At 42.5% G+C, this 22,866-nt stretch overlaps 1 protein-coding gene across 2 annotated transcripts in view; it reads left to right on the plus strand.

Annotated features, from left to right (window-relative positions):
- Positions 1-1,438: 1,438 nt before the first annotated feature.
- Positions 1,439-22,866, plus strand: part of LOC141133201 (hepatic lectin-like) — a 61,010-nt gene continuing 39,582 nt past the window's right edge. The window contains exons 1-4 of one of the 2 annotated variants that reach the window (XM_073622414.1): positions 1,439-1,539; positions 10,052-10,111; positions 10,668-10,769; positions 16,782-16,817. In XM_073622414.1, the coding sequence (XP_073478515.1) occupies positions 1,515-1,539; positions 10,052-10,111; positions 10,668-10,769; positions 16,782-16,817 (223 nt within the window). In that variant the 5' untranslated portion in view covers positions 1,439-1,514. The remainder of the gene's footprint in view (positions 1,540-10,051; positions 10,112-10,667; positions 10,770-16,781; positions 16,818-22,866) is intronic. The other variant, XM_073622415.1, reaches the window with a different exon arrangement.

Below are 22,866 nucleotides of genomic sequence, written 5' to 3' on the forward strand. Positions count from 1 at the left end.
ATCCGTTCAGATACTATACCACTAAGGGAGGCGTATGCTGCGTGCTTCGGTGTTAGCGGTGCTGGCACTAACCTGACGCTACTTGGGGTGACACAGACACTATCTGACCCTAAAACCTAACTTATATCACCCACTGGGCGATTAGGAGGTTAAACCTTTATTAGGTAATAAACGGCGGGTGCCTTGACACTATAAAAAACTAACTAACCATCACCTGTAACAGTTATACGGTGATCACTGGTGAAAGGGTTAACTAGGGGGCAATCAGGGGGTTAAAACCTTTTTTAGGTAGTATATGGGGGTCCCTGATGCTATAAAACGCTGACGGCGAACCTAAATACTTACCTGCCTAACTAGCGTCACCTGTGACACTAATACAGCGATCAGATAAACGATCGCTTAGTGACACTGGCGACGGGGGGGGGGGTGATCAAGGGGTTAAAATTTTATTAGGGGGGGATAGGGGGGTACCCTAGACCTAAAGGGGCCTAACACTAACTGCCCTACCACTTATAACTGTCACAAAATGACACCAATGCAATAATCAGAAAAACAAAAAAAAAACTCCTATTGGTGGTCACTGGTGAAAGGGTTAACTAGGGGGCAATCAGGGGGTTAAAACCTTTATTAGGTAGTATATGGGGGTCCCTGACGCTATAAAACGCTGACGGCGAACCTAAATACTTACCTGCCTAACTACCGTCACCTGTGACACTAATACAGCGATCAGATAAATGATAGCTTAGTGACACTGGCGACGGGGGGTGATCAAGGGGTTCAAATTTTATTAGGAAGGGTTAGGGGGGTACCCTAGACCTAAAGGGGCCTAACACTAACTGCCCTACCACTTCTAAATGTCACAAAATGACACCAATGCAATAATCAGAAAAACAAAAAAAAACTGCTATTGGTGTCACTGTGACAGGGGTACAGGGGGGTGATCGGGGGTGAAAAGTGTGGCTAGAGTGTTCTACTGTAAGTATTGTGTTGGTGCAAACCTACTTGATGTCTTCTCTCTTCGGAAGCCGGAATGAAAAGGCTTCACGAGGAGCGATGACATCACTTCCTCTGCCGCTGTTTACGTTACAGCAGCAGAGGAAGATTCTCATTCGCCAGGGGGTGGCCATGAATCAGTGGCCTCCCCCTCACCTCGGATCGCTCCTGACGATAATCCGACTGCCACAGGCACCAGGGGGGAGGTGCGGTCGGCGTACAGGTAAGCCCTTATGCCTGCCCATGCCATTGTGCCGACGTACATCGGCGCGCGGCGGTCGGCAGCTGGTTAAAGATGTTCCCTGTTGGGAATTATGATGCTGCAATGAGTGAAATTATTAATATTAATTAATAATAACCAACATATCATTTACAATATTATTGCAACAGACTTCCCTTTTCTTTGTGGTCAGAAAAATGTAAATTGGGGATGTGGTATAATCTGAGCATAGACATGTAGAACATTTGTTTTAGAGAATACATAGCAGGAACAGATCTGCACGTGGCAAAGAAAAGAGAACATGCCTGGTGAAATTTGGACCTCAGGTATTTAATGCACATTAGATTACTCTTAAAATGTAACATTTTTAAAGAAAACCAGTCACAGTTGGGCTTATTAAGGAATTGTTTAGTCTTAAACTCTATGTATAACCATTTTGGCTAAATCTGGTCAGCTTATTTTTTTCTGCTTGTCCCATTGGGAAGATTTCGTATGTCTGAGAATGATTTTTGGAGTTTAGAAATAAAAGACCCAAATGCCTCATAGCTTCCTTCTATCATAGGGAGGAGAAAGTTCGCAATACGTGGTACCCATGGTCAATTTTTTTCTATTCTACCTCTTACCAGGAGTTGATCGACCAGTAAGACTCCAACTGCAGAACTCTATTATGGCCGATATTTATTTTTTTGAGACAATTATTCCATGCTGGACTGGGTTGCCTCCACTACTGAAGTATCGCCCCCCCCTTACTCCTTCCTTCTGCTCCCCATGCACCCCCCCCCCCCCCGCCTTTTTTTTCCCCTCCTGTTCTTTTTGTTAGCTCCCATATTAATTAGTTAAAATATTTGGTCGAATGGTTTTGGACACGGGTCTCTGGCAGGCAACCTATAAAGGACTTGTACTCTTGGCTACAGCAGTCTCAGTTATGTTGTTTGGGAAGTTTTCATGGACTTAGAATGCTAACACTGTAGGTCCTTTTGAGCTTTATACAAGTTGCTGTATTATTGAGTGTACTGTAATTCCCCAGCTGCATCTGTACTGCCTTATCTATGTTATGGTGTCTCTATATATTGTCTGTAAAACCTATGCATTTTTGCTTAAAAAATTATTTTAAAAAAATACATAAAAGGCCCTCCCAAGAGGTCTGACAATTGTTACCCTGTACAAGGCAGAAAGAGAAATTTATGACGCTTGATGGGTAAGTAAGTGTATAAAGCCATGGTGCCCAACCTGTGGCTTGAGTGCCCCATGCGGTCCCTTGGTATATGATGTGCAACCCTCAGATCTCAGCAGTCTATAGTGAGAACATTGATTAGTGTAGTAGCATTGATCTCTAATAGCCTTATATAACATGTTCCTAGTTCTGTATTGTCTTTTGCAGCATAAAAAATGTAACATGTCCACACTCTCTGTCCCTCATTTCCTCTATTGTGTCTGCAGTTTCTGACAGTCCTCTCAAGCATTACATATATTACACTCACCGGCCACTTTATTAGGTACACCTTGCTAGGTGTTGGAAATATTTCTCAGAGATTTTGGTCCATATTGACAAGATAGCATCACACAGTTGATGCAGTTTTGTTGGCTGCACATCCATGATGCGAATCACCCATTCCACCACACCCCAAAGGTGCTCTATTGGATTGAGATTTGGTGACTGTGGAGGCCATTGGAGTACAGTGACCTCATTGTCATGTTCAAGAAACCAGTGGTGAGATGATTCAAGCTCTGTGACATGGTGCATTATCCTTCTGGAAGGAGCCATCAGAAGATGGGGACACTGTAGTCATCAAGGGAAGGGCAAGGTCAGGAATAATACTCAGGTAGGCTGTGGCATTTAAACGATGCTCAGTTGGTACTAAGGGGCCCAAAGTGTGCCAAGAAAATATCCCCCCCACCATTACACCACCAGCCTGAACTGTTGATACAAGGCAGGATGGATCCATGTTTTCATGTTGTTTACACCAAATTCTGACCCCACCATCTGAATGTCACAGCTGAAATCGAAACTCATCAGACCAGGCAATGTTTTTCCAATCTTCTATTGTCAAATTTTGGTGAGCCTGTGTGAATTGTAGCCTCGGTTCCATGTTCTTAGCAGACAGGAGTGTCACTCTTCTGCTGCTGTAGCTCATCTGCTTCAAGGTTCGATGTGTTGTGCATTCAGAGATGGTATTCTGCATACCTTGGTTGTAACGAGTGGTTATTTGAGTTACTGTTGCCTTTCTATCATCTCAAACCAGTCTGGCCATTCTCCTCCGACCTCTGGCATCAACAAGGCAATTTTTGTCCAAACAACTGCCGCTCACTGGATATTTACTCTTTTTCGGACCATTCCTTTAAACATTAGAGATAGTCTTGCATGAAAATGCCAGTAGATCATCAGTTTTTGAAACAATCAGACCAGCCCGTCTGGCACTAACAACAACCATGCCACGTTCAAAGTCACTTAAATCCCCTTTCATCCCCATTCTGATGCTCGGTTTGAACATCAGCAAGTCATCTTCACCACGTCTAGATGTCTAAATGTATTGAGTTGCTGCCATGTGTTAGGCTGATTCGCAATTTGTGTTACCAAGCAATTGAACCTAATAAAGTGGCCGGTGAGTGTATGTGCGGCCCTTTGGTGATGTCAGGCGCTGTGTTTGTGGCCCCTTTAACTTATAAGTTGACAACCACTAGTATAATGCAAGATCAAAATCCATTCATTTTGAATAGCACCGCAATACACTTAGGCAATGCACCTGCACTGCAATGCACCAAAACATATGGCAGCACACGGCATTCCAAAAAAGAGTCAAGTGTTGTGCTGTTCTGTATATGTTCATGTTGTATATTTCCTTTTCCACACTGACTCACAGGGGCTGAGAAAAAAAATCTATTTGTTTTTTGTAAATTAATCCTATTGTGTGTGCTATTCTGCACACTGTGCTGTGGCAAGGACAGTCTCTAGGATCCTTGAGGCTAGTACTCTCTGTGCCCTGGTTGCTGTATTGCCTCCTGTAGTACCAGCTAGTCTCTGTACTGGATGCCTCCAGCCTAAATCCTCTGCAAAGCTTCCTGTGCTGCTTCAGGGTACTCTGAACAGAGGTCCCCAAACTCTAACTGGAGCTGGGACTTCTAAAGGGATTTAATCTATTCTGCAGTTGACAGCCCAGTTGTGCCTCAGTTCTCAGGCTGGGTCTTACTCCCCCAAGAGGAAGAGAGGGCTGTTGTAGGCCCAGCCTATTTATTAGTGGCGGCCTGTGGAATTTTTTTTTGGGGGGGTGCCAAACAGTATGCCACGACCCCCCTCCTTGTTGGTCGGTCAGTCAGTAGCACTTACCCCATCACCGGCGGCTTCCCCTGCTCTCTTACCCTGCTCGGCAGCCTCCCGTTCTCCTGTTGTCCACGGGTCATCACAGCGATGGTGGTGGCTTCCGTTTCTTCCCTCCTCCTCGGCTGCCAATAGGGAATCTTCTCTTTTCGGGCCAATCGAAAAACGGGTCTCAGACTCGCTTCTGATTGGCCGGATTGAGGATCAGTGTTTCAACAATAAATATTCATTCACTGTTGTATCACACCTGGGTGGGCTCCGGTCGCAAAGACCATGCAGCCTGGCTGGCCAGAAAAGGGAGGAAGGAGGTGGGCGAGCCACACCAAGCCACATGCACTCAACATGGGGAGATTTCTCCCCTGACAAAGCACCTTGTCACCGTGTTGAAGAATGTAATGGCCTCTTACCCACAGCCCTTGCATGGTGGTTGTGGAGGTCTAGAAATTGTTGTAGCCTAGAAATAAAGACCAGTCTAAAGTTATTGAGAGTTTAGAAAAGTCTAGAGTTGTAACCTAGAAATAAAGACGCCCAAACATTTATTTATTAAAAAAAAAGTCCCTTGTTTTAAACCACTCTGACTCTTTGGAACACCTCTTTGTGCAAGACCCCCATTCCAACACACCACCTCAGGGACAATCACCAAAATAATCACAGACACATTCTAATCCAAAAAATCCAAGGTCACAACCAGTTGACCCTAATAAAATGGAGGACACCATACCCAGGACAGGTCCCCAAATATTTCACACTATTACTAATGTAATAGCTTTCAAGGACCACAAAACATAGTGCCCAAGCCCTTACTTTTAAGAGAGATATTGCCTCACTTACTGTCCTGCTGACAACAATTCCACAAGACAGAAAGTGAGGAGACAGAGGGATTCCATACTTCCATTTAAAAAAAAAAAGGAAAATTCAGCCTGTGTTACTTTTGGGGATTTCTCCTCACTTCCTGTCTGGTGAAACCATTGCCAACTGGACACCAAGTAAGGGGAAGTCTCTCCTGGAGACCTCTGAAAAGCAATAAAACCAGACAGAGGTTCTAATACCTCTAAACGTTGGAAATACACTTTTAATTATGAGTTTGACACCCACTCTCCTTTTGGGTATTTTCAACACGTGTCAAAAGGTGCATTTTTTTATGTTTTAAAACATAAAGAATGTTGAAGCGAAAACATATTTCTGTGCACACACAGTAATGTCAAAGCTTACATTGTGTAAAGTGTAAAATAAATAAGATGCGCTGTTTTTGACTGGGGTATTATCCTAATAATAATTAGGTAACAGATGCAACAAACAATGTGCTACAAGCAAAATCAAACAATAGTGAATGTTCAAATGGCAAAATATCCCTGGATAAGTGAAACAGTTGTTGTCTAGAACGGTGTATCAAGTGAATTACATCAAAAATATTTTTTTGGATAAATAGCTACGATCTGTTCACAAAAAATTACATATAATAAATAGTGCAAAAAGTTCATAAATAGTCCAGTGCTCCACAATTCAATGTGTTTAGTGAAAAGATGATACTCCAACTTTTTCCACATGCAAATACAACAGACTGTTTGTGGTGCAGCTGAAATAATCCACAATGGAAAGTGTGTCACCGCTGTGCTCTATATGTGAAAATTGGCTGCTTACTGAATCAAATGATCCCACCAAGAGATCATATGCGTGTGAATGGAAGCGCCTCTGAAGTCAGTCATCTCCAGGGAATGTATCCAGGCTTATGGTGCTCCTAAATTTCGTTAATCACATCATGCGGTTATAAAAGATAATGGAAGACGCTCATAGTGCATTCATGTGTATAAATCTGGTTTATTAAATAAAAATTGCACTTACATCAGGGACAATGAATTCAAGTGATATGGGATAAAATCTTACACAGCCGCCTGCAGTGCGGGCCGTGCTAGTTGACATCACTTTGCTAGTTCCAATCCAACGCGTTTCCTCTTAGAAGGCACTGACTTTGTTTAAAGTGTACCCGACCCGGGAGTCATTTATGTTTTACATTATTTTCTTCCCATAATTTTCATAAAAGCAACAGTGCAAACACATCATTACAAGAACCTTAAAGCGTATCTAAACCAAAAAACAAAGATTTTATATATTGGCTTTCTTTAAGCTTTTTCCCCCCCGGTGATCCAGTAAGTCTGTTATTATTTCAACTTCTTTTAACAGACCAAGCTGTGCAGCAAAAGTAGCAGTTAGAGGGCTGAGATAAACCATTTATCACTGACAGGAGTGCTTACAATAGACAGCTTTTTTTAAATTTGATTAAAACATTTATCCCAAAAGCCCAAAAAAATGAGCTGAAGTTAGGCTTTAATGTGTTAGTAATTATGTTGCTGTTCAAAATGTGGCTACATTGTTCCTCCATACATTGAGCGGGGGGGGGGGGGGGGGTGAGCATAACCATCCTAAAACAGGAAGTGTGTTAGCAAGCATTTTATGCTACATATTTTTTTACAAGTACCGTTTCAATAAGTTTTCAGGGTGGTTACATGAGACTGCAGAGACCGCTTCCTCTTCGCCTCTTCTCCAGACAGTGTGGTCCCCAATGATGCAAAAAAAAAAAAAATGTGTTGACATCAGCATTGCTAATTGAACCAGTACACTGTGAGTACTTCAGAGGGTGGGCCCATCAGGTGCATCTCAAAAAATGTTTATATCATCAGAAAGCTAATTAATTTCTGTAATTCAATAAAAAAAGTGAGACTCATATATTCTATAGATTCATTACACACAGAGTGATATATTTCAAGCATTTCTTTCCTTTAATTTTGATGATTATGGCTTACAGCTAGTGAAAACCCAACATTCGGTATCTCAGAAAATTAGATTATTACATAAGACCAATAAAAAAAAGGATTTTTAATACAGAAATGTATGTCCATGTACAGTATAATATACACTCAATACTAGTTTGCATGAAATACTGCGTCAATGTGGTGTGACATGGAGGCGATCAGCCTGTGGCACTACTGAGGTGTTATATGGAAGCCCAGGTTGCTTTGATAGTGGCTTTCAGCTCATCTGCATTGTTGAGTCTGGAGTCTCATCGTCCTCTTGACAATACCTCTCAGATTCTCTATGGGTTTTAGGTCAGGCGAGTTTGCTGGCCATTCGAGCACAGTGATACCATGCTCATTAAACCAGGTATTGGTACTTTTGGCAATGTGGGCAGGTGCCAAGTCCTGCTGGAAAATGAAATCAGGATCTCCATAAAGCTGCTCAGCAGAGAGAAGCATGGAGTGCTCTAGAATTTCCTGGTAGAGGGCTGTGCTGACTTTGGACTTGATAAAACACAGTGGACCAACACCAGCAGATGACATGGCTCCCCAAATCATCACTGACTGTGGAAACTTCACACTGGACTTCATGCAACTTGAATTCTGTGCCTCTCCACTCTTCCTCCAGACTCTGGGACCTATATTTCCAAATATATGCAGAATTTACTTTCATCCGAAAAGAGGACTTTGGACCACTGAGCAACAGTCCAGTCCCTTTTCTACTTAGCCCAGGTAAGACGCTTCAGACATTGTCTCTGGTTAGGAGTGGCTTGACACAAGAAATGCAACAGTTGTAGCCCATGTCCTGGGTACGTGTGCGGTGGCTCTCGAAGCACTGACACCACCTGTAGTCCATTCCTTGTGAACCTCACCCAAATTCTTGAATGGCCTTTGCTTCACAATCTTGTCACGGCTGCGGTTATCCTTGTTGCTTGTGCATCTTTTTCTACCACACTTTTTCCTTCCACTCCACTTTCCATTAATATGCTTACATACAGCACTCTGTGAACAGCCAGCTTCTTTAGCAATGACCTTTTGTGAGTTACCCTCCTTGTGGAAGGTGTCAATGACTATCTTCTGGACAACTGTCAAGTCAGCAGTCTTCCCAATGATTGTGTAACCTGCTGAACCAGAGACCATTTAAAGGCTCGGGAAACCTTTATAGGTGTTTTGAGTTAATTAGCTGAGTGGCACCATGAGTCTACAATATTGAACTTTTTCACAATACTCAAATTTTCTGAGATACTGAATTTTGGGTTTTCACTAGCTGTAAGCCATAATCATCAAAATTAAAAGAAAGAAATGTTTAAAATATATCACTCTGTGTGTAATGAATCTATATAATATATGAGAGGGTTTGGGACTTTAAATGAGGTAGGTCTAGCATGGCTAAAAGATGAGTCAATGTAAGAAGACCTGTTTTATTCAATACATTAAAAACATGACATAGCAAAATGAGTACATGCATGGTAAACAAGCATATCAATCACATATTATTAACCAGATATTCATGAAAACAATCATAGCAACTTAGAGATGACATCGTAAGGTATAAAATAGTTGTCCATCATAAAGAATTGCTAGAAAAGCAACATGGTGGGGTAACTTGGAAGTGGATGAAATAAAACCATATAAAAAGAAAATGGTGCATCATAAATGGCCCGATGCACATTTTGTGGTTTCCTACCACATCATGAGGGGCGAGTGCACCAATGTTTATAAAAATGCATAAATAAAACAATATGGTCCAATGTTACACCCAAACACAAGGGAGACTATACAGTATATGTAAAGGAGGGAAGAAATGAACTCATCCCACTAAGCAGCCACCAGTTTTTACGTTCACATGGTCTAGGCTTGATTGACATGTAAATACTTAGTGAGATTAGTTCATTTCTTCCCTCCTTTACATATATAGTCTCCCTTGTGTTTGGGTGTAACATTGGACCATATCATTTTCTTTATGCATTTTTATAAACATTGGTGCACTCTCCCCTGATGATGTGGTAGGAAACCATAAAATGTGCGTCAGGCCAATTATGATGCACCATTTTCTTTTTACATGGTTTTATTTCATCCACTCCCAAGTTACCCCACCATGTTGCTTTTCATGCGATTCTTTATGATTGACAACTGTCTTATACCTCAGTATGTCATCTCTAAGTTGCTATTATGGTTTCATGAATATATGGTTAATAATATGTGATTGATATGCTTGTTTACCATGCATGTAATTATTTTACTATGTCATGTTTTTTAATGTATTGAATAAAACATGTCTTCTTACATTGACTCATCTTTTAGCCATGCTAGACCTACCTCATTTAAAGTCCCAAACCCTCTCTTTCTTGCATATAGATTTAGAGATGGAGATGTGTGATCTCACACACCTCATTTAAAGTCCCAAACCCCTCTTTTGGTTCTATATAATATATGAGTTTTACTTTTTGAATTGAATTACTGAAATAAATAACTTTTTGATGATATTCTAATTTTTTGAGATGCACCTGTAAATCCTGTCTTAGGATTGAGTGGTTGTCAATTAGCCCAGAAGACATCTTGTGATGAAAAGAGATTATTGCAAAAAACAGTGTCAAAGAGGAGGTGAGATTGCAGCCTAGATCTAATTAAAAAAAAAAAAAAATTACAGCTGCTGTGGGAAACGTTAAAAAATAGCCCAGGCTGAGCTTTAATGTGTATGTTTGGACTATATATATATATTTTTTTTAGGAGGACATCACGCAGAGAGTGAAAATACTTGGAGGATGGCCCACCGAGAAAACGCCAAGGGTAAAAACACATTTCCTTAGACTTTGCCCTCACCCCCATAAAGCAGATGTAAAATAGCTAGCAGTATTCAGACATATTTTAAGGTTCTTCTTCCCCTTTTTGAGGGCTAATAGGCAAACATATGTAATTAATAGCATACCAAGGACTCAGGAAACATGTTATCCTTATGCATAAAAGGTGTAAAAATCATAATGATAGATATAAGTAGAATTGTGTTAAAAATGGAAATTTTTGTGTAAAGTTGAAGTGTTTGTGTAAATGAATTTATGCATCTGCATGTGATGTGAATCCAAATTCACAGTGTCTGTTCAGATCCATGCCCCTGCTACTGCCTGCATGTCAAGCTTTGAATTGTGATTGTGTCTGTTGAACAACTGTGTGCATCCACTTCTATGGGCTGCCTGCACACAGCTCCGAGGTGGATGCACACACATCTGCCAGTGACTCTGCATGGAGAACAGGCTTACTGTATGTGCCCGTCTGAATGAGCCCCTCAAGTGATTGCTACCTTTCATAGTTTGAATGTATTTTACTTGTATATATATTTTCGTTATAGCTGGCAGCAGTAGAAGAGAACGGGTGATTTTTATCCTGTTGGGTCTTCTTTTTCTGAAGTTCTGTGTTTTGTTGGTCTTCATAAGCCTTCTGTTTGCTTTATGTAAGTATCAATATTACTGTTTTACACACTTTCACAATTTTTTTAAAATTTTTTTTACATAAGTTGTGTGTAGATATACAATTGTTATATTTAACCACTTGGCGTCCACGCTATAGCCAAATGATGGCCACAGCGCAGACCTGGGAGGCCATCAATAGACGGCCTCCCCTCTGCACGCTCCCCCTGCGCGTGGTGCGCACTGTGATTACCGAGTCACTGAGACTCGGGTGATCACAGATCCGAGTAAGGGGCTGATCCTGGCCCCTTACCCCGTGATCATCTCTCAGCCAATGACAGCTGATCACGTGATGTAAACAAAAGCTCAGTAATCTTTTTTTTTTCTCACACTGACAGCGTGAGGGGAAAAAAAAGCCGATCACCGGCTTATGTGCAAGGGACATCGGTCCCGAAGAGGAAGAGGCAATTCTGCCTCATCTGTGCCACCAGTACCCCCTGCCATTACCACCTGCCAGTGCCACCTGCCAGTGTCCACAGTGCCCATCAGTGCCACTTATCAATGCCCACAAGTGCCACCTATCAATGCCACCTATTAGTGTAACCTATGAGTGCCCATCAGTGCCCATTATTACCACCCATCAGTGCCCATCACTGCCACCCATCAGTGTCCATCACTGCCACCTATCAGTGCCACCTATTAGTGCCACTTCTCCATGTCCACCAGTGCCACCTATCAATGCCCTTCAGTGCCACCCATTAGTGCCACCTCTCAGTGCCCACCTGTGCCGCCTATCAGTGCCCACCAGTGCCGCCCTATCAGTGCCCATCAATGCAGCCCATCGGTGCCCATCAGTGCAGCCCATCAGTGCCCATCAGTGCAGCCTATTGGTGCCCATCAGTGCAGCTTCATCGGCGTACATCAATGAAGGAGAAAAAATACCTGTTTGCAAAATTTTATAATAAAATATAAATTTTTTTTTTTTAATTTGGTCTTTTTACATTTTTTTAACAAAAAATAAAAACTGCAGAGGTGATCAAATACCACCAAAAGAAAGCTCTATTTGTGGGAAAAAAAATGATAAAAATTTCATTTGGGTACAGTGTTGTATGACCGCACAATTGTCATTCAAAGTGCATCAGCGCTGAAACCTGAAAATTGGTCTGGGCAGGAGGGGGGTTTAAGTGCCCAGTAAGCAAGTGGTTAATATCTAAAATGAAAATATAGAAAACAAATGTTTGGTTTTTATTTTAGTTATTTTTTTGCCAGTTGGAACATATACAGCAGTGGAAAAATTAAGGGCAGGTTTGACTGGAAAGGATCCCACTCCTCCTTAAAGGCACAGGGACACATTGAAAGCCCATCAATGGCAGCTGAAGGCATCCAATGTATCTCCATGTCATATACAGTAAACAAGATATACGAAAGAGATGGCAAATATCCTCATTTATAACTAACCTTTACAGAAAGGTGCACATGGAAGCTCAATGCACATCACAGACAGACAAAAATTTCCAAGCAAATATTTGGACAATAAAACCTAATTGCTCTCATCTAGCAATTCACATTAAAAACAGAGGGTTTAGGTATGCACATGTGCAAATATATGTGGAAGCCACAGTGCCTTCACCAAGGCTCCCCTGTATACGTCAGTCCTATCTCTGCTATGGCTCTTAAATGAGCCGATGTACAGCTACGGCGATTCGCGGAACGTGCCGACCTGCCGCAGTATAATGACGGCGGCTGGTTGGCAAGTGGTTAAGCATCATTAACCGCTTCCCGACCGCCCCACGCAGATATACTGCGGCAGAAGGGCACGTACAGGCACACTAACGTATCTCTACGTTGCCCTTTAAGAGGCGGCTCGTGGGCGCGCACGCCGGGAGCTCCGTGACCATGATCACTGGTCCCGCGGACCCGATGTCCGCGGGGATACCTGCGATCGTCTCACTGTGAGGAAGAACGGGGAGATGCTAATGTAAACAAGCATTTCCCCCGTTCTGCCTAATGACACTGTCACTGATCACATTATCAATAAAAATGCCATAAAACTATCCCCTATTTTGTAGGCGCTATAACTTTTGCGCAAACCAATCAATAAACGCTTATTGCGATTTTTTTTTTTTTTATACCAAAAATATGTAGAAGAATACGTATCGGCCTAAACTGAGGAAAAAAAATGTTTTTTTTATATATTTTTGGGGGATATTTATTATAGCAAAAAGTAAAAAATAATGCGTTTTTTTCAAAATTGTCGGTATTTTTTTGTTTATAGCGCAAAAAATAAAAACCATAGAGGTGATTAAATACCATAAAAAGAAAGCTCTATTTGTTGGAAAAAAACAACATCAATTTTGTTTGGGAGCCACGGTGCACGACCTCGCAATTGTCAGTTAAAGCGCCGCAGTGCCAAATCGCAAAAAGTGCTCTGGTCTTTGGCCAGCCAAATGGTCTGAGACTTAAGTGGTTAAAATCACTGCTCCTGTAAAAACGATCTTTTTAAAAAAAAAAAAAAAAATGTTTGCATTGATACATGTCCCCCAGGGCAGTAGCCGGGCCCTCATACCCTTTTTATGGCCAATAACGTGCATATATGCCTTCACAATGGGGATTTTGTTTTTCAAGTTCGGGTCCCATAGATTGTCTAAGGCTATTTCTGACATTTGTTGCTTACAGTTTAAGTTAAAATCCATTTTGCTAGAAAATTACTTAGAACCCCCAAACATTATATATATTTTTTTAGCAGAGACCCTAGAGAATAAAATTACATTTTTTATGTCAAACGGTATTTGCGCAGCGGTCTTTCAAGCACAATTTTTTGGGAAAAAATACACTTTTATGAATTAAAAAAACAAAACAGTAAAGTTAGCCCAATTTTTTTGTATAATGTGAAAGATGATATTACAATCAGTAAATAGATACCTAACATGTAATGCTTTGAAATTGCGCACACTCGTGGAATGGCGACAAGCTATGGTACTTAAAAATCTCCATAGGCGATGATTTAAAAATTTCTACAGGTTACCAGTTTAGAGTTACAGAGGAGGTCCTGGGCTAGAATTATTGCTCTTGCTCTAACAATCAAGGCAATACTTCACATGTGTGGTTTAAACACTGTTTACATTTGCAGGCGCGACTTAAGTATGCATTCTCTTCTGTGTGTGAGCACGGAGGGACGGGCCGGCTTTAAAAAAAAAAAATGTCTTTTTTTTTGTTTTTGTTTACACTGTCTCTTTAACCCCTTCAATACAGGGCATTTTCACCCCCTTTCTGCCCAGGCAAATTTTCAGCTTTCAGACCTGTAACATTTTGAATGACAATTGAGCGGTCATGCAACACTGTACCCTTATGAAATTTTGATCATTTTTCCCCCCACAAATAGAGCTTTATTTTGGTGGTATCTGGCCGATATGTATTCTTCTACATATTTTGGTAAAAAAAAATTCGCAATAAGCGTATATTGATTGGTTTGCGCAAAAGTTATAGCGCCTACAATATAGATTATTGACTTATGGCATTTTTATTATTATTTTTTTTTACTAGTAATGGCGGCGATCTGCGATTTTTTTTTTTTTGTCAGGACTGTGATATTGCGGTGGACAGATCGGACAATTTTGACACTATTTTGGGACCAGTGACAATTATACAGCGATCAGTGCTATAAATATGCAATGATTACTGTATACATGTGACTGGCAGGGAAGGGGTTTAACACTAGGGGGAGATCAAGGGATTAACTGTGTTACCTAGGGAGTGATTCTAACTGTGGGGGGAGGGGACTGTCTGGGGGAGGTGATCGATCGGTGTTCCTATATACAAGGAACACACAATCTGTCTTCTCTCCCCTGACAGGACATTGATCTGTGTGTTTACAGACACACAGATCCACATTCCTGTTCTGTGACCAGCAATCGCGGGTGCGAATGTCGCAGCCACTAGGCACGCACATCGGCTCTCAAGCGCGTGCCCCCTAGACCGCCGGGAAGCCAAGGTCATCATGATGGCCACCCCCCCGGGATGGCAGATCCACCTTGCGGCCATCATATTACAATACACGGGATGGGAAGTGGTTAAAAAAAAAAAAATTACGATCACTTTTTTTGTTGTCACAAGGAATGTTAACATCCCTTGTGACAGTAATAGTCAGTGACAGGTACTCTTTATGGAGGAATCTGGGGTCTATAAGACCCCAAATCCCCCCTTTGCACTTAAAAGTATTCAAAGCACCAAAATCTGTGTTTTGGAACACTAGGGGTTTTTTTTTAAATCGGCGTCATCAGCTGAGTAAACCGGAAGTGATGTCATAACATTGCTTCCAGGTTACTAGATAGGAGACCTGGTCGAAGCCGATTCCGGCCAGCTGGCGGATGTGCCGGCTGGTCACTCGGGCCTCCTGGTAGGACGGAAGAGCCCAGGGGAACAGCCAAAGGAAGACAGCGCGGGGGGGCTTTTAGCCGCATTGGTTGTTATCACTAGGCGTGAAGGGGGTTAGGGATCGGGGGTTCGAGTCCGAACTTTTTACATGTTCGGGAGTTCTGGTGCAAACCGAACTGGGGGGTGTTCGGCCCAACTCTAGTTGTACTGTTGGTGCTATATACCTCCTATATAATAATAATAATAATTGTGCTCTTGCTGGGCATCCAATAGGTCCCTATACCTTTAAGAAGGAGTGGGCTCCCTCCAGGCAAACCTGCCCTTAAAGCTGAGTTCCAACTGTTACATTTTTAAATTTTTTTGATGAATATTTTTAGTGTAAAACTTCTATTTATAGCACTCACCTTTCTGGGATGTAGCGCCACTTGATTGCCGATTTCATAGAGGAAGATATCTTATATTCCTCTTTCCTGGCAATTTCCATATTGCTTGTGGGCATGTGAAGCCCACAACCACTATCTTCCGGGATCAGGTGCAGCTGAGCAACAAGCATGCACCGCCTGTTCATGCGCATGTGCAAGAGGTATGGCTCGCAGCGCCGTACACTTCTGACGTTGCCATCACAACGGGCGTCGTCGTCAGAAGTGCCCGCCCCGTTGTGATGGCAACAAAGCCCTCGGCGCTGCCCACTGACTTCTGGGAAATGAAGGCACACATCTCCCAGGAGCACTAACGAGCACGGGCGCTGAGGGAAATGACGTCAGGCGCCAGGGAGAGGAAGAGGCAGATTACAAGGCATCCCTTAGCAACAGCCAGGAAAGAGTGAGTAAAAAGAAAAAAGTTTCCAAATGTTGTTGCTTAGGTTTACTGCTGCTGAATACTGCAAAGTAAATTTTATGGGTGGAACTTGGAGACTCTCAGAAATATAGCGTTAGGACCGCAGTATACAGGGGAGCACTGCGGCTTCCACATATAATGTATTTGCAAATGTTTGAAACTTAACTCTCTGTTTTTAACATGAATTGTTAGACTGGACCAATTTTTTTTTTGTTGTAAGCTAGCTGGTAGGTGTGCTGGAAAATGTTAAGCCCCATACATAAGATCAGAAATTCTGCCAGCAAATGTCAGATGTGAGCTTTTGGTCAGAAATTCCGACCGTGTGTATGATCCATCAGACTTTTGCTGGCAGAATTCCAGCCAGCAAAAGATTGAGAGCAGGTCCTCTATTTTTTGGTTGGAAAAAGTTCTGATCGGAAATTCCAATCAACTGTACAAATTCCAACGCGCAGAATTCCTACGCATGCTCGGAAACAATTCGACGCATGCTCGGAAGCATTGAACTTCATTTTCTCGGCTCGTTGTAGTGTTGTACGTCACTGCGTTCTTGACGGTTGAAAGTTCAGAGAACTTGTGTAACCGTGTGTATGCAAGTCAAGCTTGAGCGGAATTCCGTCGGAAAAACCATCCAAGTTTTTTCAGATGGAAAATCCGCTTGTGTGTACGGGGCATTAGACTCTTTGTGATGACAGAGTTACCAGGTTAAAATAATGGGAAAAAAGTGTGGTTAAAAAAAAAATTACATCCTAGGACCAGTAAGCTGCAATACTATCAGTTTTTGTTTTTTGGTTTATATACGCTTTAACTTACAAAACAGTCTGATTTGGTGATCTTTTTCTCCCCAGATTCCAAGATGCACCAACAAGTGTCACAGACCAGTGGTAAGAAACTGAAGTATAATTCTACCTCTGAATTTGCCTTAGAAAAGCTTTCTAAACATAATTTGCATGGCTCTTTCCACTATCTTAATCAGTTCCCACGCGGTGTATGGCAAGATGATGCTGGCGGGAACCTCTCGTTGATATGAGCAGACGTCATACGACATTAGATCTGACCAATCACAGCTAATCGCAACAAAACAAACTGAATGAATCGATTTAAAGCGGTAATAAATAAACTTACCCGGAGTAGTACAATGTTACTATGGTGACATTATCTTGCCCTGGTCAAAGTGTGTTAAAAAAAAAAGAAATCATAAGAAAAAAGAAAAACAAGTATAAGAAAAAAATAAAAGAAATTAGAAAGAAAAAAAAAATGAATTTTGTTTTTTTTCCCGTACTGTCACTAGTCAGTGTTCCTGATCACCACCATACCCGTTATATGATGGCGCAGTACTGCACTGGTGACAGTATGTAAAATATATATATATATATATATATATATATATATATATATATATATATATATATATATATATATATATATATATATATATATTCATGGTGAAGGGATAAAAAGAAAAAAATGCTCCAGATGGTGCAGATCTAAAGTAAATCCGGTATTTATTTTCATAAAACCAGTGTATAATGACATAAAATAGTGATCACAGTTAAAAAAAAAGCAATGTGGAGAGTCAGAAAGCAAAGCCCTGCTTTTTTTAACTGTGATCACTATTTTGTCATTATAAGCTGGTTTTATGAAAATAAATACCCGATTTACTTTTGATCTGCACCATCTGGAGCATTTTTTTCTTTTTATTCCTTCACCATGAATATGCCTATTCCATCCATCCGTTCATCATTGGCCCAAGGGCTGATTCCCCTGTGGTGATTTGATTGGAGAAGGGCTGACTCTCGATGATACCTGTGCCTGTTCCAGTCTCCTTGCTGACCATTTCAGGATACTTCAAGCCGTTCCTGTCCATGCCTGTTTGATCTGGTGTCGCTGACATCCAGATCCATTGGTTCCGGTAGGAGTACCCATTCATTTTTTCTCTTCTGTGACACCTGCTGTCAATATCATACCCGGTGTTCCTGACTGCCTGCACAAAGATGTCTTCAACTTGATGTACACCTCCCTTTATTTGTGGTGCATACACCACTCTCCCCCTTTTTTTCATTGACTCATTATCGATTTATCACTCATTGGGACTTGTTTGTTTGTCAATCACAATTTGCATATGTATATTTACATGTTTCCTCACATTTTATATCTTGGTCTATTTAGCTGTTTCACACAGCTTATATTAGAGCTACATTTTCACTTATGTCTTGTTTATGAATTTTAGTCACATTCGTATGTAGCTGCTGTATTATTATTATTTTTCCACATTTTTTTTCTTTGTAATAGCGCAATATATATATATATATATATATATATATATATATATATATATATATATATATATATATTTCTTAATTTTCCAAAAACTTATGACAACTTCAGAAAAACTTGCCATGCCTCTTACTAAATACCTTGGACTGTCTACTTTCCAAAAAGAGGTCATGGGGGGGGGGGGGGGATACCTGTAGTGTCCTGGCATTTTTGGCCTTGAGAAATTAGATAGGCCGTCAGTACATCAGAATTGATCAATGTTCGGATATATACCATAGTTTGTGGACTCTATAACTTTCCAACAGACTAAATAATATACACTGATTTGGGTTATTTTCACCTAAGAAATGTAGCAGAATACAGTTTGGCCTAAATTCATGAAGAAAGATTATTTATTTGCAAAATTTTATAACGGAAGCAAAGAAAAACTTTTTTTTTCAAAGTTTTCGGTCTTTTTTAATGTTTTTTTCATGTTTTTTAGCAAAAACTAAACAACCCAGTGGTGATTAAATACAACCAAAAGAAAGCTCTATTTGTGTAAACAAATTGATAAAAATTAGTTTGGATACAGTGTTGCATGACTGCGCAGCTGTCATTCATATTGTGGCAGCACAGAAAGCCCAAAATTGGCCATGCCAGGAAGGGGGTAAAAGTTCCCAGTATTGAAGTGGATAAAGTGGTTGTGAAGGGTGACTTTTTTTACCTTCATGCATTCTATGTGTCACGGTACTACTTACAGTGAGCCCACAGGCGAGCAGGTGACACAGGATCCCCAGGGCGTGAAGTCTTAAGGGCCAGCCGGTATTCTGCCAGGGACCCCCTCACGAGGGTTTGGGCTTAGCTGCGTGCTGACCCCAGGTCACGACCCCCGGGTTCACCCTGCTCGCTAGGGAAGTACCAGAAGACACTATCAGACAAGGATGGATGGATGAAGCAAAAGGAGAGCCGGATAGCGAGCCAAGGTCAGGGCGGGCTGCAGACAACGTAATCAGAACAAGCTGAGTCGGTACACAAGAGATCAGTTCACTAGAGGTCAGGTTTAAGGCAGGTTACACGAAGGGAGTTTCAGAAACAAGTGTTGCTCAAGCACCCAGTAGCTGGTTTGAAAGGGATTTAAATAGGGAAGCACATGAGGGACTGGACAGGAAGTAGCAGGAAGGAATCATATATTAGGCAACAGGTGTGGCCGGCGACACCCATAGCTGCAGAGTGCACAGAGCTGAACACAAGCTAGTGGAACAACAGGTGCCAGCTGGCCTACAGCAGTAAAGGTGAGACACAGATCAGCTCCGCAGCGGATCTGTGACAGTACCCCCCCACTTACAAGGTCCCCGTACACGTCTGGGGGCTGGCTTGGAGGGAAAATTCTGATGGAATCTGGTCACCAAACGTGGGGCTGAGACATCAGTGGCAGGAACCCAAGACCTCTCCTCCGGACCATAGCCCTTCCAATCAATGAGATAGAGTAACCTCCCCCGGGAGTCCAATATTTCTTTAATCTCATACTGATCTGAGGTATCAGCCACAGGAGCGGGGTGAGAAGAAGGGCGACAGAAGCGGTTAAGGACCAGTGGCCTGAGCAGGCAGACATGGAAGGCGTTGGGTATCCTGAGATGAGAGGGCAGACGGAGCTTGAAAGCAACTGGATAGATCTGACGGAGAATGGGAAATGGACCAATGAAGCGAGGGGCAAATTTCATTGAGGGCTCCCGGAGTTGGATGTGCTTGGTAGAGAGCCAAACTCTATCGCCAGGCAGGAACTTAAGAGCCGGACGGCGATGACGATCTGCTGCCGTTTTATGGAAGCAGCTAGATGAGGATTCCCGGAGACTTCTTTCCAGATTGAGTTGAAGGACCTTTGGGTCTCAGCTGCTGCTGGTACAAGAGGAGAAATGGGAACAGGAAAGGGAACAGATTGATACTGCCCATAAACAGTGAAGAAGGGAGATTTTCCAGAACTGGAATTGGAGTAATGGTTTAAGGCAAACTCTGCCCAGGGCAAAAGGTCCACCCAGTCATCTTGGTGGGCTGAGATGAAGGCACGGAGAAAACGTTCTACATTTTGATTGGCACGTTCCGTTTGCCCATTGGACTGGGGATGAAAGGCAGATGAAAAATCCAAATTAAACCCAAAGGAGCTGGCCAAGGCTCTCCAAAACCGAGTAGTAAATTGAACTTCTGTCAGAGACGATATGAGAAGGCATCCCATGAAGACGAAAAATCTCCTTAATGAAAGTTGTGGCAAGGCTGGGAGCAGAAGGTAGGCCTGAGAGAGGAATCAAGTGACACATTTTGGAGAACCGATCCACCACTACCCAGATAACTGTAGAACCTGTTGAGGGAGGCAGATCTGAGATAAAATCCATGGAAATACAACGCCAAGGTATATACGGGCACTGGTAAGGGCAACAGGAACCCAGCAGGGGCAGACATGGAAGATTTGGATAGTACACAAACCATACAAGCTTGAACGTATTCCTTGACATCCTTACGATGAGAAGGCCACCAATAATGACGCTGAAGAAGATCAAAAGTACGAGGTATGCCAGGATGTCCAGAGAACTTGTGCCAAAGCAAGGAGTTTGGGACGAAGTGCGGGAACCAGTAGTGTATTTAGGTTTTGTGCTGCCCTAGGCCTGACTAAACTCGTGCACCCCCTAATTTAAATACGACCCACCCCTTCCCTTCAAGGCCACACCCTTTGCTGTTTAGGACCCGCCCTGAAATTTTCGAGTGGGGACACTAGTTCTGTGGGGGAGGGGGGGCAATGGATTCCCTTAATTTGCATAGATTTCCTCTCACTTCCGGTTTGGCTATGGGGCAGGAAGTGAAGGGAAATCTCTGCAATGGGACAGGGATGGTAAAAAATAAACTGACAGGGGCTATAACCCTCCATTATTCTATCCAAAATGAGAAAAAAAAAAAAAGCGTTGCCTATAGTTCTACTTTAAGCACAAATTTCTGATAGTTTTATGGAGAGGACTAAGAAGTTATAACCATGCCAACGGTGCAGCAGAAAACATAGGGCACAGTGAGGAAGGTTTGTGGTCCAGGATGATAGGACAGTCAAAATTAGAACCCCCCCGCAGTCGCGGAACACCAGCCGCCCGCATACCGGAAGCCGTGCGGCCGCTTTATGGGGGCGCTAGACTAATCTGCCTCTCAGCCCAGTCCGCCCCATAAGACTGGTACTACACTAACAGTGTAGCGCAAGCCGGCGGGGACTCTTTCTGTGCTGCCCCCCTGCAAAGTGCTGCCCTAGGCCTGGGCCTTGTCGGCCTAGGCCAGGATACAGCGTTGGTGGGAACTACAGAAGTTTTACCTGGAGGAGGCTGCATAGACTGGAGCCGAGTAGTGGCTAGAATACGATGCGGAGGGATGATGGGACCAGGATCTAGGTGACTCTCGGAATCGTTGACATCAAATGACCTGGACAAGGCATCAGCTCGAAGGTTTTTGACACCTGGACGAAAAGTAATGTTAAAATTGAAGTGGGCGAAAAAGAGGGCCCAGCGATCTTGACGTAGGTTCAAGCATTTCGCGGATTGTAAATACTGCAGATTTTTATGATCAGTATAGATGGTAATGCAATGGGGAGAACCCTCTAGAAGATGTCGCCATTCTTGAAGAGAAAACTTCTTGGAAAAGAATCCGCAAGGCTGAGACTCGCCCTTCTGAGCTTGGAGCAGGACGGCACCAACTCCTACTGAAGAGGCATCTACCTCCAAAGAAAAGGGTTTAGTAATGTCCGGACGTAGGAGAATTGGGGCGGAGAGGAAGGCTGCCTTGAGTTTGAGGAAAGCATCAATGGCTTCAGGGGACCAGAGCCGAGCATTGACACCCTTGCGGGTGAGAGATGTAATAGGAGCCACCAAGGTGGAGTAGTTACGAATGAATTGACGATAGTAATTGGTGAAGCCCAAAAAGAATTGGGTGGCTTTAAGACCAGAGGACTGAGGCCACTCGGAGATGACCCGAAGTTTGGCTGGGTCCATGAGGAGACTCTGAGATGAGATTATGTAGCTCAGAAATGGAACTTGTGTTTGTTCAAATAGACATTTCTCCAATTTTGCATATAGACACTTGTCCCGTAGAAGCTTTCACATGAAGACGATGGGTAAGCAATTCTGGTGAGAAAATAAGAATGTCATCCAGATATACAATAACACAGACATACAGAAGGTCACGGAAGATCTCATTAACCAAATTTTGGAAGACTGCTGGGGCATTGCATAAGCCAAAGGGCATCACAAGATACTCATAATGTCCGTCCCTGGTGTTAAAGGCGGTCATCCATTTGTCTCCCTCCCGGATTCTTATTAAATTGTAAACCCCTACAAGATCCAGTTTAGTGAAAACATGAGAACCTCACAGTCTGTCAAAGAGTTCCGAAATTAAAGGAAGAGGGTATCGGTTCTTCACTGTGATGGCGTTAAGACCCCTGTAGTCGATGCAAGGACGGAGTGAACCATCTTTTTTCACTACAAAGAAGAACCCGGCTCCGGCAGGTGAGATGAGATTTCCTGATGAAACCCTTTTTCAGGTTTTCCTGAATGTATTCAAACATGGCTTGTGTCTCAGGGATAGATAGAGGGTAGACTCGGCCTTGGGGAGGAGAGGTCCCAGGTAACAGATTAATGGAGCAGTCAAAGCCTC

The sequence above is a fragment of the Aquarana catesbeiana genome, linkage group LG03, assembly GCF_042186555.1.
Source record: "Aquarana catesbeiana isolate 2022-GZ linkage group LG03, ASM4218655v1, whole genome shotgun sequence".
In the NCBI taxonomy this organism is placed as follows: Eukaryota; Metazoa; Chordata; class Amphibia; order Anura; family Ranidae; genus Aquarana; species Aquarana catesbeiana.